The 22,546-nt window shown below is 37.1% G+C and overlaps 2 protein-coding genes across 2 annotated transcripts; both read right to left on the bottom strand.

The window, feature by feature from the left end:
- Positions 1-12,738: 12,738 nt before the first annotated feature.
- Positions 12,739-14,627, bottom strand: LOC110772144 (G-type lectin S-receptor-like serine/threonine-protein kinase LECRK3). Its single transcript, XM_021976554.2, has one exon. It carries the CDS (start codon positions 14,567-14,569, stop codon positions 13,178-13,180), a length of 1,392 nt encoding a protein of 463 aa, XP_021832246.2. The 5' UTR covers positions 14,570-14,627; the 3' UTR covers positions 12,739-13,177.
- Positions 14,628-19,268: 4,641 nt separating this feature from the next.
- On the bottom strand, positions 19,269-22,040 carry LOC110772143 (G-type lectin S-receptor-like serine/threonine-protein kinase LECRK3). Its single transcript, XM_021976553.2, has one exon. It carries the CDS (start codon positions 21,911-21,913, stop codon positions 19,505-19,507), a length of 2,409 nt encoding a protein of 802 aa, XP_021832245.2. The 5' UTR covers positions 21,914-22,040; the 3' UTR covers positions 19,269-19,504.
- Between the last annotated feature and the right edge of the window lie 506 nt (positions 22,041-22,546).

The raw sequence follows: 22,546 nt of genomic DNA, 5'->3' as shown, positions 1-22,546 counted from the left end.
GGGTAATTACTTGGAAGCTGCAATTTTCTTTGATTCCTTCAAGCATCAAATTATGTCCATTTTAGATAATTTTAATTTTAATTTATTATTTCCAAGCTCTTTGAAGAAAAATCCAAAAAACGCGGCAGCCGGTCGGTCATGATTGAATATTATTCCATACTGAAAAGTTAAACGACATAGCATATAACTTCATAAGATTATTTGTCAAAACTTTACATTGGCAATTTCACAAACCCACTTATACTAATGTAGTTTTATTTTTTTTGGGTCAAGAGTATACTAATGTAGTTTGAGGATCAAATTTGGACATTTCAAAATGGAGAGACCACCAACTCAAACTAAATACATGATAATTGAATAATTGTGATTGATATTATATTTCTCCAGGAGGAGGAGGAGGATATATATACAAGTACAAGTTGATTAGTTGATTAGTTAATTAGTTAATTATCTAGTTTTTAGATATTCTCTCAAATATTATCTTCGTTTTTTTTTTTTATCTACTAAAATTTTGCTTCTTGTCTTTATTGTTGTACCTCCTTTTTAGCTAAAAATATGGAAAGTTGTATAGAAAAAAGAAAAAAGAAAAAAAAGAAAGACGGATACAGCTGGAAATGAGTCATAAAAGGGGTGCTGTCAAATCTGAGCTTAGAGTTGTAGGAAAGAATTGGAAAAAGATGGAAGAAAGACCTCATCAAGTGAAGACTACAAAGTCTTCACTTTGAATGCGAAATATTTAACTCTTGTGAAAATTCAAAAACATCTTCTGCGTCCATGTTCTTTGGCCCAGCTAAGTTGGGCACGACAAAGAACATGACCCGCTGACACGAATTTTCCACCATAGTTCCAACGGCACGACCAAGAACACGACCCGCTAACATGAATTTGCCACCCTAGCTCCAAGGACACGAAAAGAACACGACCCACTGACACGAATTTTCCATCCTTCCTAGCCAAAAGATGTAATAAATATGAGCTTGTTAACCATTAAACTGTAGCAGCCAAAATTCAATAGTAATAAATAGAGAAAATTCAGTATAACTCCAAAATCGAAAACAGAAGTTGGATGCAATCCTTGTATTTGTTGTTGTTGATATAATTTTTGAAATAGCTATTATATTTCAGTCATGCTCCTGTATGAATGTTGGCTTTCTTTCTGTTGTGGCTTTGTATTCTTGCACTATGGCAACTTGTACACAAGGTACATAAATATTCTTTTACTCCTTGCTACAGCTTTTGTTATTCATATTGATTTTGTGTGTTTATTTTCTTATTTGAAAATACAATTCCTCACTAATAAACTATCATTGTTTTACGTTTGATTTTGTTTAGCTCACTTTTTTTCTTCATATTTTTGTTGCTGTAAAGTTAATTCCCACCTAATATCTTTAATTAAGATGCAATTAATCATTTACACATGCGGGTTTTGTGTTTTCCCCCAACATCATTTTCGATTCCTTTGTTTCTTGATAGTTAATTATCTTCCAGTTTTTCCTATTTTTCCAATGTTTTTGTTGTGGCGTTTTACGATTATTGGTTGTATCACTCAAATCCACACACATTTTATGTTGGCGAGTCCTATTCTATTTGAGTTTTATTTATTTTTCCTTTTGTGTAGATATTATGTAATTAGGATTCCACTTATTTCCTAATTAAACCCTACTAGGGTTTGTAACCTGTATTATAAATACCTCCTTTCGGAGAATGAAATAGATATGAAAATATTCTACCCATATTATTTGACTTGGTATCAGAGCCGACTTTCTGGTGACCTGTGTGTGTTGTGCCCACCCGTGTTCTACTGTGTGCCCTAATTTCTTTTAGGGTTCTTGTGTCTGTGCCTTTGCCGTGTTCCGCTGTGTGCTCTGTCGTGTTTGTGCCTCTACTGTGTTCGTGCATCTGCCTCTACTGTGTTTGTGCCTCTGTTGTCTTCGTGCATCTGCCATATTTGTGTCTGTGCTGTGATCTGTTGTATACTCTGCGTGATTTGTTGGGTTTCTGCTACAATCATGGGTGATAATTCCATTGTTGGTGCTGGTGCTGCTTCTGCGAATTTGCGTGTTTCTGACTCTATTCCAGGTACTGGCTCTAATACTTGGATAATTGACACTGGTGCTTCTGATCATATGACTTATGATGCTAAATTTTTTGATGAGTTGTCTAGTAACACCCGTAACCCATACATAACTAGTGCTAATGGCTTGCCCTCTCCAATTATTGGCGAGGGCACCATTTCTCTCACCCCAACTCTGTCCTTGTCTCATGCGTTATTAGTTCCCAATATCCATTGTAACTTGTTATCTGTTGGTCGCTTACTTGATACACTTAATGCTTCTGCTACTTTCTATCCTACCCATTGCTCTTTTCAGGATCTTAGGACTCACGAGATGATTGGGCATGGTAAACGGATAGGGGGGGTTATATTATTTGACATTGCCTTCTGCACCAGTTCGTGATCGTGTCGTTAATACTGTTCAAAGTTGCAGTGTCAAAGACAAACAACAAATTTGGTTATGGCATCGTCGCTTGTGATGAGCACATAATTATTACAAGTTTTATCCCTAAATATATATTTGTTAGTACTGTAATTTATTTGATTTTGAGCTATTTAGGCTAAAGTTTGGTTTTTATAAATTTGAGCATTATGCTAATAAAAGTATTGGAAATTAAAATTACTACTTTTTCTTTGTAGGCTCTTGGTAAGATTTGCAGCAAGTTAATAAATAAGTGCAGCAATTACTAAGAGGATATTGAAAAGAAGAGTGAAGTGCCGCACCAATACATAAAGGAAAGGACAAGAAGCAATGAATGCACCAGCCAAAGGAAATGAAGGGTGGCTGCTGTAGATGGAAAGAAAGTTTGTGTTTTACCTAGCATATGGTGTCATGGCATACGCAACTCATTTGTTGAAAGAACAAATAAACAAATGAAAGCTAATAGGTAAATGGCAGCAAGAAGATCAGCACTTGCCAAAGAAGATTTATCAAAGGAAGAAGTGGTGATGGCATTGATATAAATAAAACAAAAGCATTGAAGTGTGGCAGCCAAACAAATAAGGATGAAGATTTGGAGGGTGCTGCCGGCACTAGAGGAAAATAAACAAGGGAAGCAAAAATGGTGATTGGCTTGGTGGCAAGGTGGAGAAGTTATTTATTCAAATGAAGTTGGAATTGTCTACTCTCATTCTCCTATAAATAGAAGGAGCTACGACATTGTAAAATCACACCAAGCCTCACAACTTGAGCTTTCTCTCCTTCCTCCATATCTTTCTAAGTTTTAATTTCTGTTTTTAGTTTTATTTTATTATGGGGAACTAACTCCCTAGCTAAGGATAGGGAGAAAGCTTTTAATATGAGTGTGTAATTGTTATTAGTTTGATCCAAACTTAAGCTTTAATGTGAATTTGTAGTTTTTGTTCAAATGGAATTTGTAGTTTTCTTTTTAATTAATTGATGAATGTTTGATAATCTATTTCATGGGTTCAATCATGTTTTCCCCATTGTGTAGTAAAAAATTTCATGCTTTTAAAAGAGAAGAGAATTACTAAAGATTAATAGAATTTTGATGAAGATTATTTTTTGATAGTTTGTTGCCAATGGTACAAGTTATGCTTAGAATACTTCTAAAGGAAATTAAAAAGAGCTTTAATTATTTTGAACAACTACAATAGAAAATATTTTGTGGATCAAATTATTAAGAGTTGCATGCTTATGTTAAAAGTGGAACCCCAATGCCTTAGTGTTTTAATCAATTAAATTTTCTCTAAATCAAATCTTGCATAAATCAACCTCTCAATCACACTTGTTCTTTTTCATCTCTGTTATTTTCTTTACACTGCTCTCTGTGGATACGACACTCGGACTTCCGAGCTACACTGCTATACGACACCTCCCTTGGGTTTTGCAAAGTGGTGCGAACAGCTTGGGACACCCGTCATTTGGCTACCTTAAGCGTCTATTTCCATCTTTATTCCGCTCCTGTGATGAGTCCAGTTTTAAGTGTGAGACATGTATTTTGGCCAAGAGCCATCGCACTGTATTTCCTTTAAGTGACAGTAAAGCTGCAAAGCCTTTTGATTTAGTGCATTCTGATGTGTGGGGTCCGGCTCGCGTTACTTCGAACGGATTTCGTTGGTTCGTCACATTTATTGATGATTGTACCCGACTTATTTGGGTTTTCTTGCTAAAAATAAACATGATGTTGTTTCCATCCTTCCAGAGTTTTGTACTATGGTGTCTACTCAGTTTCATGCTCGGGTCAAAGTATTTCGGACAGACAACGGAGGTGAATATGTGAATAATACTTTAGCGTCTTTCTTCCGTACTCAAGGGATTATTCACCAAATAACAACCCCTTTTACTCCTCAACAAAATGGTGTGTCTGAAAGAAAGAACCGACACTTGCTTGAAGTTGCCCGCTCACTCATGTTGGATATGTCTGTTCCCCATCACCTTTGGGGGCATGCTGTTCTGTCTGCTGCCTATTTGATTAATCGTACTCCTAGCCGGGTTCTTGATTTCAAGACTCCGCATGATGTGTTTGGTGACCATGTTTCCCTTGTCTCCGTTTCCAAGTTGCCCCCTAAAGTTTTTGGGTGTGTTGCTTATGTTCATGTCTACTCTCATCAACGGAGTAAACTTGATCCTTGTGCTCTGCGATGTGTCTTTATTGGTTATTCTTCTACTCAGAAGGGTTATAAGTGTTATCATCCACCTACCCAGAAGGTGCATGTTACTTTGGATGTGACTTTCCATGAAGAAGTGTCTTATTATGTATCTCCCTCCTCTCCAATTCAGGGGGAGAGGGGGAGTGAATTGAAAAGTTTCGGAGTGAAAAATATGGAAGATGTTGGACCTGAAGAAGGAATTTCTGAAGAACATGAAGAAGGATTTTTTGAAGAATAGGAAGCGACCGGTCGCATGGAGGAAGCGACCGGTCGTGAACGAATCTGCCTAGATACGACCGGTCGCATAGAAGTGAACGACCGGCCGCTAACGAATCTGCCTGAAAACGACCGGTCGCACATAGAAAACGACCGGTCGCCTGCCACGACGAGTGATCGGTGCATATTTACATATCATTTTGTACCCTTCTAATTTATGATTTGATTATGTTTTTGAGTTAAATTTTTGCTTTTAATAAGTTTTGTGTTTATTTCAGTGTGATAAGCTTGAGAATCACTAATTGCATTTTGGAGACAAGTTAGCTCAAAACGGTGTCTGCAGATCAGTCAACTTCAAGGATTGGACTGCACTTTCTCAAGAAGAACCAGATGATGATCCATACATCATTGGAAAGATACGGAAGTCTATTTTCTGTAGAATTTTACGGTTCATGATTCCGAGTCTTCTAGAGAAAGTTATACATGTTTTGGCAACTTAAGGTCAAATTCGGCAGCATCTGCGTTACTGGGCCAAAAATCACATTTGAAGGCCTTCCGGATTTTTCCTTGAGTTGGGCTGCATATGCTTGGAAAGATAATTCAAAGATCTTCAAGATCCATATTTTTCCAGAATTTTATGGATGGAGAAACAAGCCCAAAAGAAGACTGCAATGCATTGTCATGCTTGACATATGCATGAGGTGTTATTGATTGTGGGGAAGTTAGGTGAAGCATATTCAATTCCTATAATTGAGTGGAATTTTGCAGCAGCCAAATGAATTGAAAGATGTTGAAGTGGATGATGCAACACTAAGCTTAATGACAAGAAGAATTGTTTTCAAATGCAATTGTGTGTTAGGTTAAGTTGATGAATTAAGTGTTGTGTGTTAGGTGAAGTTAGTGTGTTTAGAAAATTCAATTGTATAATTCAGATTTTCACTTCCCCTAGGCCTATAAATAGGGAGGTTCTCTAAGCTTGTAAACACACCCCAAGGGGGGGAGCTCTCAAACACTTCTCTAGAGCTCCCTTCCCTTCACTCCCTCAAATTCTCTTAATTTTGCTTTCTAGTTCTCAATTCTAGCTTTCTTTTTGCTTCTTAGTTGTAATTTATTTTTATTTGTTATGTAAATTCTTTTCTTAAGTTTTCAAGTTGAATTAGTTTCCAAGTTTCAATTATGGTTTTTGTTCTTATTCATTATGCTTATAAGTTAATATGCTAGTTTGAATGATTGATCACCATTTAGGCTTGCATGTTAGCTATCTTGGTTTGAATTAAGAGTATACACCATGCTTTAATTCGAATTGAACTATGAATAGGAAGAGTATGTATGGACATTCGACAACAGGGATTAGATACATACTTGGTTGTTTAAAATGTTCTTCTATGCTTAATGGGTTCCTAATGCTTAATTTTAGGTTAGACAACAAATGATCAAATTAGGGAATTAGGAACACAAGGTTATGACCACACACCATGGCTTAATCATACTTTAGCTAGAATCAATCCATTAATCTAAATTGAACTTGGGAACTTATTTGCTTGAGTTACTTTCTTATTTTCTTCCTTCTTTCATGTTCTTTGTTTTTGTTTTTGTTTTGTGTAGGAAAACTGAATTGGATCATTCAATCACCAATCCCTGTGGAATCGACCTTGCACTTACATACGCTAAACTACCAACGGTTCGTGCACTTGCGAGTATCACAAGTTGAGGATGCAGCTGAATCCATTTTGGTGCAGCTGTATCTACACAACAACGAGCGACGACAATGACGATACGAGTGAAGCGACCGGTCGCCAGGAATGTCACGACCGGTCGCCAGGTGATATTTTGGAATTTTTCGAGCCTATCTCAGAAGGACATAACAGTGATACTAGCGACTCTCGTACAGATGAAATTGATACAAGACCCCCCTCTGCCCTGCCACTGCCCCAATCAACTCGTGATAATGAGGTACTTTCTAGTGATGTGCTTACTTATTCGTTGCCCCCACGCACTACCCGTGGGAAACCTAAAATACAATATTCTCCTGATATACATGCCAAGTCTAAATATCCCATTAACCATTATATGTCAACTCATCGTTTATCTAAGTCATATGCATCATATTTGTGTCAATTATCTAGTGTATGTGTGCCAACTAAGTTGCAGGATGCTCTATCTGATCAAAACTGGGTAGATGCAATGCATGTTGAGATGGAAGCCTTGAACAAAAATGCTACTTGGGAGTTAGTTCCTTTACCAAAAGGAAAAAAGGCAGTTGGGTGCAGATGGGTGTTTACTTTGAAGCACAAGGCTGATGGTTCCATTGACCGTTACAAGGCAAGATTGGTAGCAAAAGGGTATACTCAGACATATGGAGTGGATTACACAGAGACTTTTGCTCCAGTAGCTAAGCTCAACACTGTACGCGTACTCTTATCCTTAGCTGCTAACCGTGACTGGCCGCTACTACAATTTGATGTCAAAAATGCATTCTTCCATGGTGATCTCAATGAAGAAATATATATGGATCCTCCGCCAGGTATCCCTGTGACTTCTAAGGAGGGTGTGGTGTGCAAGCTACGGAAATCCTTGTATGGATTAAAGCAGTCTCCAAGAGCGTGGTTTGGAAGATTTACTGCATCTATGAAGAAGTTTGGATATGTGCAAAGTAACTCTGATCATACTTTGTTTCTGAAGCGTCATAAAAGTAAATTGACGACTTTAATTATTTATTATGATGATATGATTGTGACTGGAGATGATCATGTAGAGATACAGAGTCTTCAGAAGTATCTGGCTTCTGAGTTCGAGATGAAATCATTGGGTGATTTAAAGTATTTTCTTGGGATTGAAGTTGCCAGATCTAAACATGGTATTTTTCTATCCCAAAGAAAGTATGTTTTGGATTTACTTGCAGAAACTGGAATGTTGGATTGTAAACCGATTGATACCCCTAGTGAGCAGAATCATAAGTTGAGGATATATCCCGATCAAGTTCCAACTGATAAAGAACGTTATCAACGACTTGTGGGGAAGTTGATTTATTTGGCTCATACTCGTCCAGATATTGCGTATGCTGTAAATATAGTGAGTCAGTTTATGCACTCTCCTAGTGTAGATCATATGGGGGCTGTGACTCGTATTTTAAGGTATCTGAAAGTAACTCCTGGCAAGGGGTTAATTTTCTCCAAGTATGGCCATACAAATGTAGAAGGGTATACAGATGCTGATTGGGCAGGTTCAGCCACAGATAGGCGTTCGACATCTGGGTATTTTATGTTTGTGGGTGGCAATCTTGTTACGTGGAGGAGCAAGAAACAAAAGGTGGTGTCTAGATCTAGTGCTGAGGCCGAGTATCGGGGAATGACCCATGGTGTATCTAAGTTACTATGGTTGAGAAGATTGTTGAAAGACCTTGGTTTTGGGCCTAATAAACCCATGGAGTTATATTGTGACAATACGGCTGCGATTGCAATTGCTCATAATCCTGTACAACATGACCGTACAAAGCATGTGGAGGTTGATCGAAATTTCATTAAGGAAAAGTTGGATGCGCAGATTGTGTCCTTCCCCTTCATCCGTTCAGAGTATCAGTTAGCTGATGTTCTTACGAAAGCTGTTTCTACAAGTATCTTTCTCAACTCGCTTGACAAGTTGGGCATGCGTGACGTCTTTGCTCCAACTTGAGGGGGAGTGTTGGCGAGTCCTATTCTATTTGAGTTTTATTTATTTTTCCTTTTGTGTAGATATTATGTAATTAGGATTCCACTTATTTCCTAATTAAACCCTACTAGGGTTTGTAACCTGTATTATAAATACCTCCTTTCGGAGAATGAAATAGATCTGAAAATATTCTACCCATATTATTTGACTTTTTATCTAAAATCTACATGTTTATCAGGTATAGTAGAGTATACTACTTATGTGTTAGGTATATTATGTTATATTTACCTAGTAATTAGGTACATTATTTTATATTTACTTAGTAATTAGGTACGTTATCTTATATTTACCTAGTATTTAGGTACATTATGTTATATTTACCTAGTAGGTACATTATCATATATTTACCTAAGAATTAGGTATATTATATCATATTTACCTAGTAGTCAGGTAAATATTTGTTGGGAAGATATCATAAATAATTCTTCTACTTTCATTGTTTTATATGAACTTCTTTTATGTCATGACGTCAATAGAAGGATTCCAAATTCATAATCCGAAATCTATTTAGAAGGAAAGAATCGATAAGTTAATTTGGATTTTCAATTATTTTTCTTTCCTTATTTACCTCAAGGGATAAAATTGACACATGAAAAAAATTAATAAAAGTCAATGGACCCAAATCTACAGCAAAAAAGGTGTGGACTAAACCCAATGACGGCTATGAATTTTGGACTTAGATCGAAGAACCCCAAATCTGTAATTGTTTTGCTTTTGGTAATATTTAGTGCGTTTAGGGTTAGGGTTTATTTATGATTATGTCAAGAAATGTGGTTCTATTGGTCATGAATTTGCGCTGGGCGTGAAGTTGTATATCTCTTTGCTTTTGGAAATGAATATTTGCAGTTAATTATATATAAAATTCATATGGACAATCAGAGTTGACGAGAAAGATTCAAGGGGGGCCGATAAACTGACTGCCATCACATGATTCATGAAGGTCAATTATTTTGCTATTCTATGAATGTATCTTAATTAAATCACAAAATCAACTCTTTCGGTGCAATGGAACCATGAAAGAGAACGCTCTGCACTCACAAAACCACACAGATTTCTGGTGACCAGGAAATGTCCAAGTCAACAGAGACTAAGGTTTTGGCCCGAGTCTAAGGTTGCGTATAGTTTTGGGCACAAGTTCCAGGATGGACCTAAGTCTAGGGTTCAGAATCACGGATCTTCTGCTACTTTCCAAGTTCCAGTTTCCATTGTTTCTAGAGTTTTCTTAAGTAATTTTTTCTAGAGTTTCATATACATACATACACACCTGCCTTCCAGGTAATAAGTATTTTTTTTTTTTTTTTTTGTGTGGTGGTTTTCCAAAGCAATTGTATGGAGTTTTATCTCAATATGAGTTTAAAGATCCATAACCAAGGTACTATATGAGTTCAATTACCTGGGCTAGGGGGTATAACTACCTATACTAGAGGTAACTTATGGATTTAATTACCTTGACTAGAGATAATTTATGGGTTTAATTACATGCACAAGAGGTGTATGCATAGGTACCTTACCTATTGTTAATGTATGAAGTTTCCATGAACTCTTATTACAAATTGTAAGGTAGGTAAACCTTGGGAAATTTTCAAAATTCAATTAAATTCAAATCAAATATGATAATTAATGTCCTACAAATCAATAACTTACCGGTTTTACAAATCCATAAGTTACCTTATTTATGTTTTAGGGGCATAATTGGAACAAAAAAATAATTAATAAATTAATTGAATAAAAGTAAACATCAATAAATTGAAAAAGGCATATGGAATCTTAGGTGGTGCAAAAGTCAAAGGACTTGGATCAATAACAACTTCTGTGGGGATCACACCCAAAATCTCTCATCATAATTGGACTTATACCAAATTTTCTATAAATATAATCAAAATTAATAAACAGAAAAATAAAGAGTGATGCCAAACCAAAGGGAATAAATTTTTGTTGAATGTATACTTTGTCTAACAGAAACAGAAGGCAATCAGACTTTGTGTGTATTTCTTAATTGAAGTGGGTCCCGATTATTATAACAAAACAATAAACCTTAATAATGTTAGATATCTGACTTTAAATTGTAGATAAAACAAAAGAAAAGGAAAACCAACTAAAAGGAAATAAATTAAAAGATGTTTGCCAGAAGTAATAAAACACTTGAACGTATAACCAACTACTTTAATATAAAGCAGTAAACTGTTATATGCATCAGATTCCAACCGTTTGTACCTTTTCATCTAAATGCACAAACACAGACTAATGTATAAAGCAATTAACACAGACTAATATATATAGCAATTAACACAGATTAATTCGTCTTAAGATTGTTGGCAATATGAGTGCTAAATTGCTATAAAATAAACAAATAAATACTACAAACAGAATAGATTTTTACAAAGGGAGAATTGAATTAGAAGAACCTTAATTGAGTCGAGGCAAGTGTTGGACACTCTGACTTTAAGATGAATTACGCCCCACACTGGTGCTTATGGTTCACTAGCGTTCGCCTCCCAGGATACAATGACTCCCCTCATTGTGAAAGAAGCACTACAATTCACAAGAAACTTTGAACCAAATTATGCAGGAACCTCTCTTTGTGCATATGAAAACTCTAATGCTCTCTATAGATGGAAGTCTGTATATAATGAATTAATTGAATGATAAAACTGCAGGAGGATTGCTCTATTTATAGATGATGAAATACCCTTTCCAAAAAGTTATCCATCCCTAGGTATCTGATATCCAGACACATATGAAGAGTTGCCATCCCCCAATTGAAGATGGGCCACTATAATAATCCAAGGGTCATGTCTTTAACCCAATAGATTTTATTAATTTCCATTCCAATAGAAAATTAATATTAAATAAAATAATATTAAATTTCTCACTTTTTTATGATGAACTGGGACCTACAAAATTTGAAAATTGTTATGAAATAGCTATATATGAAATCATCAGTCTAAACATGGCTGCGATCATTTAGAAACTTTTAAGAATGCAGGACTTTATTTGCATTATGGGCTGAACAAGAAGGACTAATTTATTTGTATTGACTGGAAAATTTTATTTCATTCTCTAGAACCATGAAAGAAAATGTTCTGCAGTCACCAAGTCAACAGAGTCTAAGGTTGCGCACATGTTACAGTTTCCAAGTTCCAGTTTCCATGATTTACGAGTTGGAGCTTTGTCTTTTTGTTTCTGGATTGTGGGTGCCAAGTCTTTTTCAATGTTAAATGTTTTAGGGGTTTTCAGCGTTCGTTTTTAACCTAAAATACCTTTCCGTATAGGGAATGACACAACTAACATAATTAACTTCTTCATAGTGAGGTAAGGCCATTTTTAAGGTTTTAAGGTCATCTAGCAGGTCAAAAACAGGTTTAAAGTTTTGAAGATATGAAAAATCAATTGAAACATGCCTTTTCCAGATTCTTTAATATTCATAGTATTTAGAAAAACATGTTTAATCTGCCATCAAAATTTTAAACATAACCAAAATAGTCATAGCATCAATGGATAAAGAAATCAAAATAGGCATGCTTGAAAAACGATATCAGTGTGTTTGAGTAACCATGTGCTCTGATACCAACTGTTAGATTTTCTATATATGTGTTCATGATCTTTCACACAACTTGAAATACATAGAAGACATAACTGGCGTCATCTTCCTTGAGGACATGATCTCAGAACTCATCCAATCCTCAATATTAGCAACACTAGCAAAACACGAATGGCTCAAGACTTCTGCTCTCTATCGGAAACTGTTTTAGCTCTCTCTTTATGATGAGATTAGGTTTAGAGAACGTATTTGACGAGAGCAGGGTCTTAAGCTTATATAGAACTAGGTTAAATCGTCTCTACTCATCACCGAGGGCCGACTTGACTAACACTCTAAGCACATCAAGCAACGGTTCACGCAAAAAGAAATAAATAGGACCTCTTTAATTGGCTTCAAAACTTTCCTTATTTCACAAAATTTTGGGCCTCAAGGTATATAACCAAATTTAAACTCCTATCAAACCTGATATAACTTACTATCTAGTGCACCAATCTAAATAAGAATATAACATTTGTGGCATAAAAGAAAACTAGTGTGAACAAGTACTTACCAATAAAAAGGAACACAAACCACAACCAATAATGGCCTTGGTTTTTCAGAAAACCAGTAAAAATAAATAGGCCACAAACTTCATCAATACTTAGATTAAGCAAACACATAGTTGCACTACGTTTTCTTAACAGAATTTGTCCTTCCCAACAAGAACATAACTTACACAAAGCCTTCTTTCTTATCACTATGGCCAAATTAAAGCGATGCAAAACTACAAATAAGTCCACTAAAAACGATTGATAAACAGAAAATAAGCAACTTAGTACCGAAAATGATTTAAACCTGCTATATAAATGACTCCTTCAAGCATGATCTGGAAAATGGGGATGGGCATGGTGGAACTTGTACTTCCACCACTCCTTCAAGCATCAGAACAACCTTCCTCATATTGGGTCTAAGAGAAGGGTCTTCTTGGATACACCAAATAGCAACCATCACAAACTTTTCCAGCGTCTTTTTATCACCCAAGGCCTGAACTTCATAATCTACAGACCTTACAATTCATCTGGACATGGAAGTTGAGGAGCTCGTATTGGTAGAGTAGAATTGTCCTTTCTGACTTTGATGAAGGCTTGTGAATTAAGACTTACATCCACTCTCCCATTTGAGAGAGGTAACTTCTTTTTCCAGCAGGTTTCAGACCGGAAAATAGCAACAGCACACAAACAATCTTGAAAGCAAGATTCATTGCACTTCTCTGCAGTAAACGGTTTTAACTGCACATAATCTGAGATTGGCCAATCTGTATTTGTTAGTACCTCAACATCATATAAATCTTTTGTGCCACTAAGCTCATCTTCTTTACAGCCTTGTATGAAATCTGGTTTGCATCCCCGATATGGATCATTTGGATCAAGTAAAGAGAACCCTCTTGGGCATCCACAGGTTGGCCTCTTATCTCCTTTGAGAGTGCAGATACTGTTGTACCCACAAACACCTACACCTGAACTTTCTGTAATTCTTTGGCAAATATTATCCGGCTCTGACCACAGAATAGTCCAGCTTACATTTCCAGTGAAATTCTTTGGGTGATAATATTGAGCAAAAATCCCATCAAAGTTGAGAGTTGCTCTAATATAGTTGTCCCTTGCTGAGACTACCTCTCCCACTGCAAGATTGTACTTTCCACCATTCTCTCTCAGAACATACAAGTAGCCTGAGACATTGAAAACCAATTCTTTACCTTCACTACCTGCAACAGTCCCTGAGGTAGTGTCGGTTGCATAGTAAGGTTCATTGGCAAAGTTTGTTGGCAAGTTTATGGTGCTGAGCACAAGGTTCCCATCTTCTTGCAGAAGCAGCTGGAACCGTCCTTTCGAATAGTTAGTCTCCGATTGTCGAGACGAAAGCTTCCCACTTCTTTCCAATGTCTGTCCAGGCAACATGGTATCAGTGGGATTGTTGAAGGTCTCCCATAAGATTTCTGAATTTCTATCTTGAAGCACAAAGTTGCCTGTGTCATTCATGACCCCATTGGCAACAACACCAACACTGGTTCCAGATTTCCATAGCTCTTCACCCTGAGGACTATTAAGCACTAGACCGCTGTTGGCAGTCAAGTTCACAGTTGACCCCTTGGGTGCAACTGCAGCCTCATTATCCCGATTTGCATACCAAACTATGGTTCTGTCTGGTATTTTGGCATACCATATTGAGAGCAGGAAAAGATCATTGCTTCCAAGTGGCAAAAATCCAAAGGCAAAATCACCAGATGGAGAAAGCCATGGTGAGGAGTTTGCTGCAGTTGCAGTTAGGAAATCCCCCACTGCTATGCTACCGTTAGTTTGAGCAAACACAGAAACTGATAGCAGAAACAGTGAGGAAAACAGAAGCAGCCGTACAGTAAAAGCCATTGCTAATTTTCTAGCACCAATGTGGTTAGGCATACTACAATATCCTAGCTAGCTATATTATAATGAAGAATGGGACCATGAAGGCCCTTGCCTTCCTCGAAATTTCTTGCTATAAATGCGGGTACCACATCTTAATGAAGCATGAAGCGTGCTCATTTCTGTGAGATGGCAAGGTGACGCAAAGACAAAAACTTTAGAATTTTTTGTGATGAACTGGGACCTACAACTTTGAAAATTGTTATGAAATAGCTATAGATGAAATCATCAGTCTAAAATGGCTGCGACCATTTAGAAATTTTTAAGAATGCAGGACTTTATTTGCATTAGGGGTGAACAAGAAGGACTAATTTATTTGTATTGACTGGAAAATTTTATTTCATTCTCTGGAACCATGAAAGAAAATGTTCTGAATGTTGTAAATTGGCTCAAATTTAGGTAGAATTACTTGTTACTTTGGTTAAGTGACCCTTGGAATTGTCAAGAGGCTCATAGTGTGTTAGGTGATCATTTGTAACTAAGTAATTGGCCTGTGAGATGTCCAAAGTCAGGTTCTAAGTGGGCAATGATGGCTGGGATCATCTTAGTAAAAAGCAAAGGAACCAATAAGTGAAGTGGAACATCAAGTAGGAAGCAACTTTCGGCTGATTGGAGGACCGGGCTGGCTGTTTTTTTTTTTTGGATTGAAAAAACAGCACCTTCAATTTAGGAATTAATGCATGCTAGTGCTGGTAGGCATAAGAGATAATGTCTGCCGACATTATACATTGTGCGCTGGTGATTGAATAATCAGGTAAGTAGTGCATGAGAAGAGTGCTTTGTGTATAGTGTGGGAGTGATTTTTGTCCCACAAGAATATTCGTCTAAGATTCCGTCTTCCTCCTCGCTTCTCTTTCTCCTTACAAAACAATATGGAGTAAAGGACCACATCCGGGGGTGTTGGCCAAAGGCCCTCCGATGCCTAAGTTAGTTCGAGTGTTTGTAGGAAAGCAATAGCTAATAAAAGGGTACGGAGATGTATGTATGGTGTGAACTGGGTGGCCGGAGCCTTGTGAGAGAGAGAAAGAGTTATAGCGGCTAGGGTTTGGGAGATAGGATTTCGTTTCAGACAGAAGTTTAGATGTACCTCAACCCTTGGTATAGCCATGTATTTATAGAAGCATCGAAGACTAGGGTTTCAGAAGAATAATTCCACATATGGAAATGAATTATTCTTCCCCAATTTGGAGAGATTGACGTAATTAAGGATTTGATTTAAATCAAATCCCTAATTAGGGTAAGAATCAAATAATTGCCAATTAAATCAAATAACTCTCAATTAGGCCAAATAATTCCCAAATTGATTGGCTTAATTCTTTGACCTAGGATTCGTAGATATTTTGCTTCCACAACACCAAAGGAAACCAGAGCACTACTACAAAAAAGGCAAAAGACGACGAGAATTCACCGTCGTGTATCCGGTTTTCAAACCGTCGTGAAATCGACCGACATCTTTTACAGAAACAAGCCACGACGGTAAATCCCCGTCGTTGTTAAAACCAACAACGTCATTAACAAATAACAACCGACGTCTGTATATTGAAAAATGAGCCAAAAAAATTGTCAAGGATAAGAATAGACGACCAATTTTAACAAACAAACGTCGTTTCAAAATCAACACATGACGTATTTTAATAGAACATGGCCGTAAACAACTGATGCCACGACGAAAACTAAAACTCACAGCCGTTACAAATACCTTTCACGACACATGATCAAACAAGAAACGTGAAATACAATTATGACGTCTTTAAATAAACAACAGACGACGTCTAAAATATTGCCTTTGTGTGTTGGTTCGATTATGATGAGGAACAGAGTTCATTCTGGTAAGACTTCACTTTAATTTGATTATGACGACTGTTTTCTATATAAACCCGCCGTGGGTTTTCACAAATCTTGTCATACTGTGGATCTACCGCCGTAGGAAACAAAATCCAAAAATAAATCTTAAATAGCAATAAAAATTAAGACAACGGTTTATAGATAATGGTAGACGTATAAATTTAATTAATACGACGGTATTTTTAACTCCACGAAGTGGTAAAAAAAATTGTATACGTCGTTAATTGAACAAACTGTCGTGGTTAGTACAACTTATGCGGACAGTAGAGTTATAGATACCGTCGTAGTACACTGTCGTTAAAAAGTCGATAAATTTATCTTTACCGTCGTGGTAAATTAATTTAATACGGCGTATTTTTGTAATTTACCGACGTCGATTCCTTTGAAATTATGCGTCACTGACTAAGAAAATTTGGTCGTCTTTATTTATGAGATTACACGGCGAATTTTTTTAAACCGTCGTCTTTACTTTCTACGGTGGTGACTTCATAGCTACACTCGTTGTTTTTAGATTCAGATTTTAACTCGGAATAGAACATTTTGAATTAGATGACGCCTTTTTAATTGGGTGCGTCGTTTAAAAAAAATATCCATTTGGATCCCCGTTTTTTAGGTGTTTAAGTTATGTATCTACGACGGGTTTCTATTACCATCGTCTTTTAAAATACAACGACGGTTTTTTGATCTGCCGTCGTTGTTTTCTGGTCGTCTTTTGCACTTTTTGTAGTAGTGGAGAGAGAAGAGAGTTGTTGCCGCGGGAGAAAAATAGTCCAGTTAGTTTTTTCTTCTTCTTTCTTGTGTGTGGTTAACTTGAGAGGTACTTGGGTCTAGTTGGGATTTGGGCTGTGAATGTTAAACTATGTAATTCCTAGGATAGGTGAGAGGGTTAATCTCCTTTGGTTGTAATCTCTTTTGGGATACTAGTGGAAGTTCTCGTTGTCTTCGAATTGGATGTAGTCTACACATGGGCTGAACCAGTATAAATCCTTGGTGTCGTTTGGATTTTTGTATTTCATATTTTGCTCTTGTTATTTCAATGATTTCATATCCACTATTCAGTGCAATCTGCTTCCGCCACGGCAACACTGCAGTCACCAAGTCAAAAAAGTCTAAGTTTGCGCACATGTTACAGGATGGGCTAAGTCTAAGTCTAAGGTTCAGAATCATGAATATTCTGCTACTTTCCAAGTTCCAGTTTCCATGATTTACCAGTACGTAGGAGCTTTGTCTTTTTGTTTTTAGATTGTGGGTGCAGTCTTTTTCATTGTTTTATAATGTAGGGTAATTACTTGGAAGCTGAAAGTTTCTTTGACTCCTTCAAGCATCAACTTATGTCCAGGTTAGATAATTTGAGTTTATTATTTCAAGGCTCTTTGAAGAAACATCCAAAAAGCGCAGCAGCTTGTCATGATTGGGTATTGTCCCACGTTAAAAGTTTTGGACATAGCATATGACCTCATAGGATAGGATTATTTGTCAAAACTTTACCTTGGCAATTTCACAAACCCACTTACTAATGTAGTTTGAGGATCACTAGGCAGAAAAAAAAAGTAGTTTGAGGATCAAATTCGGATGTTTCAAAATGGAGAGACCACCAATGTGGTTCAAGGTACCATATATAGAAAGCAAGAAAAGATCACTGTTTTCACGTGGCCAAAATCCAAAGGCAAAATCACCAGATGGAGAAAGCCATGATGTATGAGGAGTTAGATGAGTCATGGTTTCTTAAATCAAAGAATCCCTTGGCCTATTGTTGAGCATGAACACAGAGTTTTATTTTAGTTTTTCTTACGCACGATCACTCCATCAAATGTGCATAACAGTCACTTTGATCAAAACTAAACGAATCAAAATTGGTTATTGGAAATTTTTCTTAAAAGCTTGAATTAGATCAGGGCAATCAGGGACAAAAAAATGTGTGGCACAAGGCTCAAAGTTGAATCCTGTGAGAAATAAGAAGCAAACATAAACTATTAGGAGCTAGAACAAACATAAACTCAGGCTTTGTGATCCTTCAATTTTTATAGGACATCGATTTCGACTCTGGAAAAGCTTTTTAGAAACCTCCTCCAATTCTCTTAAATAAACTAACCACTATATATATAAGCTCACATGTCGTGGAAACTAGCTGGGGAACATAAATCTTTTCTAAGAAAAGTAATAATCTGAATGTCAGAGTGGACGAGAAAGATTCAAAGATGTTTGATAAACTAGCCGGCCATGGTGTCATTGTCAGGTTTGGTTGAAGGATAATGAAAGTTTCTGTACGCAGTTTCATGCACCACAAAATATAAAAAGTAAAAACTTACGTAAGAATTTTCATTGACAAATTGAGATATCATCACGACCAATCAAAAGTTAGGTGTGATGATATAGAAATTAATGAAGAATATGGTAGGACATTATTTTCATTGTGGCATTGACCACAGAGAATCATCTATCACAAAGGCTTGATAGCATCATAACATCTGTTTATGTTCAAAGTTTGAAACCTGACTAACAAATAATTTTTTTTTTTTCTTCTTCTTGTTTCAGCTAATGGAACTAAATGGGAAAGGACTCGGGGGAACTGAAACTTGAACTATTCCTTCAAGCATCAGCATAACCTTCTTCATTGTAGGTCTCACTGCAGGGTCTTCTTGGATGCACCAAATGGCAACCATCACAAATCTCTCAACTTTGTTCATGTCTTTCATGGGATGAGTGAGCAGCAGATGATGAAATTGTTTGAAGAAAAGAAATAGAAAGAGGAAAGGAGCAGAGCCGAGAAGGAAAAAAAAAAAATTAGAGTAGGATCGAGAAATTGGAAGTAGAGTCGCCGTAAGTCATGGGCTGTGATACCACATAGAAATGTGTGAAAGTGTGCTTTTCATTGATAATAGTGTAGAGTATTTATACACAAACAATAGTGGAAAACCAACAGATGCTTGAAGGACTAATCTATTCTAATAATAGAAGAGATAAAGACATCAGATTTACAACTCACTAATCTAATAACATATTAACAAGACCATGCGTATATGTTTGAACCAACTTTACAACTCATTGAGGTGGGTTGCACACGTGTCTTCTGTTTCCTTTTAGGTTTCAGCCTGTTCTGGTATACGGGGATGGACATGGAGGAACATGTACTTCCACCACGCCTTCAAGCATCTGCACAACTTTCCTCATAGTTGGTCTAAGAGATGGGTCTTCTTGAATACACCAAATACCAATCATCACAAGCTTCTTTCTATCATCCAATGCCTCAACTTCATAATCTAGAACAACATCTAATATCCCTTCACGGTAGCAATCGTACACCCAATCTGTTAAAATTGCTCTCTCTTCACAGCTATTTTCCACATCAACGCTTCTCCTACAGCAAATGATCTCAAGCAGCACAACACCAAAGCTATACACATCAACTTTGGCAGTGATTGGCATGTTCCTGAACCACTCAGGGGCAACATACCCTTTTGTTCCTCTAATGGCAGTATGAGTGTGGCTCTGATTCAACATCAAAAGCTTTGCCAATCCAAAATCAGAGATCCGAGCAGTGTAATAATCGTCAAGCAGTATGTTCTGAGGCTTTATATCACAATGGATGACTTGGGTGCTGCACTCTTCATGCAAGTACAAAAGTCCTTTGGCAACTCCACAAGCAATTTCAATTCGCTGCGTCCAACTGGGTTTTGTATCAGCAAAAAGGAAGCCTGCTAACGTGCCATTGCTTAAGAACTCGTATACTAGCAATCGATGTTGCCCTTCGTCACAATACCCAACCAGGCAAACTAGATTCTTGTGATGTGTCTTACCAATTACGCGCAGTTCTGTCTTGAATTCCCTCTCACCATCTTGTATCACACAGTTTAGCTTCTTCACTGCCACTTGGACACCAGAACCAATTTGTATTGTCCCTTTGTAAACAACTCCAAACGCACCCCTTCCTAATTCTTCTGTGAATCCATTTGTAGCTTCTTGAAGCTCTCGGTAACTAAAAGAATACAAATTTGAGTCCAAAATATTTTTGATAGACCTTACTTGTTTCTTCCGGAAAACGAAGAAAAATCCCAGACAAACAGCACCACTTAACATAAAACTAACAAAGATAGAGGTAGCTAGAATTACGGATTCTACGGGTATCAAAGTGTTACTGCTCTTCTTCTTCTTATCATCTGGATTTGACATTGGAGAAAATTGTAGAGTTGTGTTATCCTTTCTGACTTTGAAGAAGGCCTTTGAATTAAGACTGACATCCACTCTCCCATTTGAGAGAGGTAATTTCTTTTTCCAGCAGGTTTCATTCCTGAAAACAGCAACAGCACACAAACAATCTTGAAAGCAAGATTCATTGCACTTTTCTGCAGTAAAAGGTCTGAACTCCGCATAATCTGAGATTGGCCAATCAATATTTGTCATCACGATTACATCATATGGATCTTTTGTGGTAGTAAGCTCATCTTCTTCACAGCCTTGTATGAAATCCGGTTTGCAGCTCCCGAATGGTTCCTTGGGATCAAGTAAAGAGAATCCTCTTGGGCATTGACAGGTTGGCCTATTATCAGCGTTGAGCTTGCAGATACTGTTGTACCCACAAATACCAAAACCTGAATCTTCTGTAATTCTTCGGCAAATATCATCTGGCTTTGACCACAGAAGAGTCCAGCTTACATTTCCAGTGAAATTCTTTGGGTGATAATATTGAGCAAAAATCCCATCAAAGTTGAGAGTTGCTCTAATATAGTTGTCCCTTTCTGAGACTACCTCTTCCCCTGCAAGATTGTACTTTCCACCATTGTCTCTCAGAACATACAAGTAGCCTGAGACATTGAAAACCAATTCTTTACCTTCACTACCTGCCACAGTCCCTGAGGTAGTGTCGGTTGCATAGTAAGGTTCGTTGGCAAATTCAGTTGGCAAGTTTATGGTGCTGAGCACAAGTTTCCCATCTTCTTGCAGAAGCAGCTGGAACCGTCCCTTTGAATAGTCAGTCTCCAAATATCGAGATGAAAGCTTCCCACTTCTTTCAATTTTCTGTCCAGGCAACATGGTATCTGTAGGATTGTTGAAGGTCTCCCATAAATTTCCTGATTTGCCATCTTGAAGAACAAAGTTGCCAGTATTATTCATGACCCCATTGGCAACAACACCCACAATGGTTTCAGATTTCCATAGCTCTTCACCCTGAGGATTTGTAAGCTCTAGTCCACTGTTAGCCAAGTTCACAGTTGATCCTTTAGGTGCAAGCGCAGGCTTATTATCCCTATTTGCATACCAAACTATGGTTCTGTCTGGTATTTTGGCATACCATATTGAGAGCAGGAAAAAATCATTGTTTCCAAGCGGCAGAAATCCAAAGGCAAAATCACCAGATGGAGAAAACCATGGTGAGGAGTTACCTGCAGTTGCAGTAAGAGAAGCACCGACTGCTATGCTACCGTTAGTTTGAGCAAACACAGAAACTGGTAGCAGAAACAGTGAGGAAAACAGAAGCAGCCGTACAGTAATAGTCATTGCTAATTTTCTAGCACCAATGTGGTTAGGCGTACTACAATATCCTTGCTATAAATGCGTGTACAACATCTTGCTGTGAGACAGCAAGGTGATGGCGTGACGCAAAGACAAAAACTTTAGAATTTTTTAAGATGAATTGGGAACTATAGTAAGTGCATTATTTCCTATATTTTTATACCTCTTATATTTGGTTTTTGTAAGGAAAGTTAATTAAAAAGAGCATTATTATCTTACTTTCCTTATTTTCAGCTATTATGCGCGCTTGGAAGGATTTCGACTGAAAATTGACTTTTCGAATGAATTTTAGCGCAAGGCTAATTGGAGAAGAAAGCTAAGACATTGAAGATCATTGTGTCAAAGTTTCATAATTTTCTACTGAGCCAAATTCTCCGAACTTGCAAGTCAAGACAGCCTAAGTTGAAATCCCATCAGAACTACACTACTGTGGAAAATTGAAGATTTGAAGTTTTTTTCCGTTTTTCCTAGCGTGTGACATATGCTTGGAAATCTTAGAGATCAAGCTACATTTCTCATATTTTGCCATAATTTTCTAGGAAGCGTAAGGACCCCAAAATGTGCGTGCAATTTGACTGACGTGTTTCCAAGTCAAAGAAAGGATTCTTTCCTAGTTTA

The sequence above is a fragment of the Prunus avium genome, chromosome 6 (genome assembly GCF_965620075.1).
Source record: "Prunus avium chromosome 6, drPruAviu1.hap1.1, whole genome shotgun sequence".
Taxonomy (NCBI): domain Eukaryota; kingdom Viridiplantae; phylum Streptophyta; class Magnoliopsida; order Rosales; family Rosaceae; genus Prunus; species Prunus avium.
This window is presented reverse-complemented; position numbering and strand designations above follow the sequence as displayed.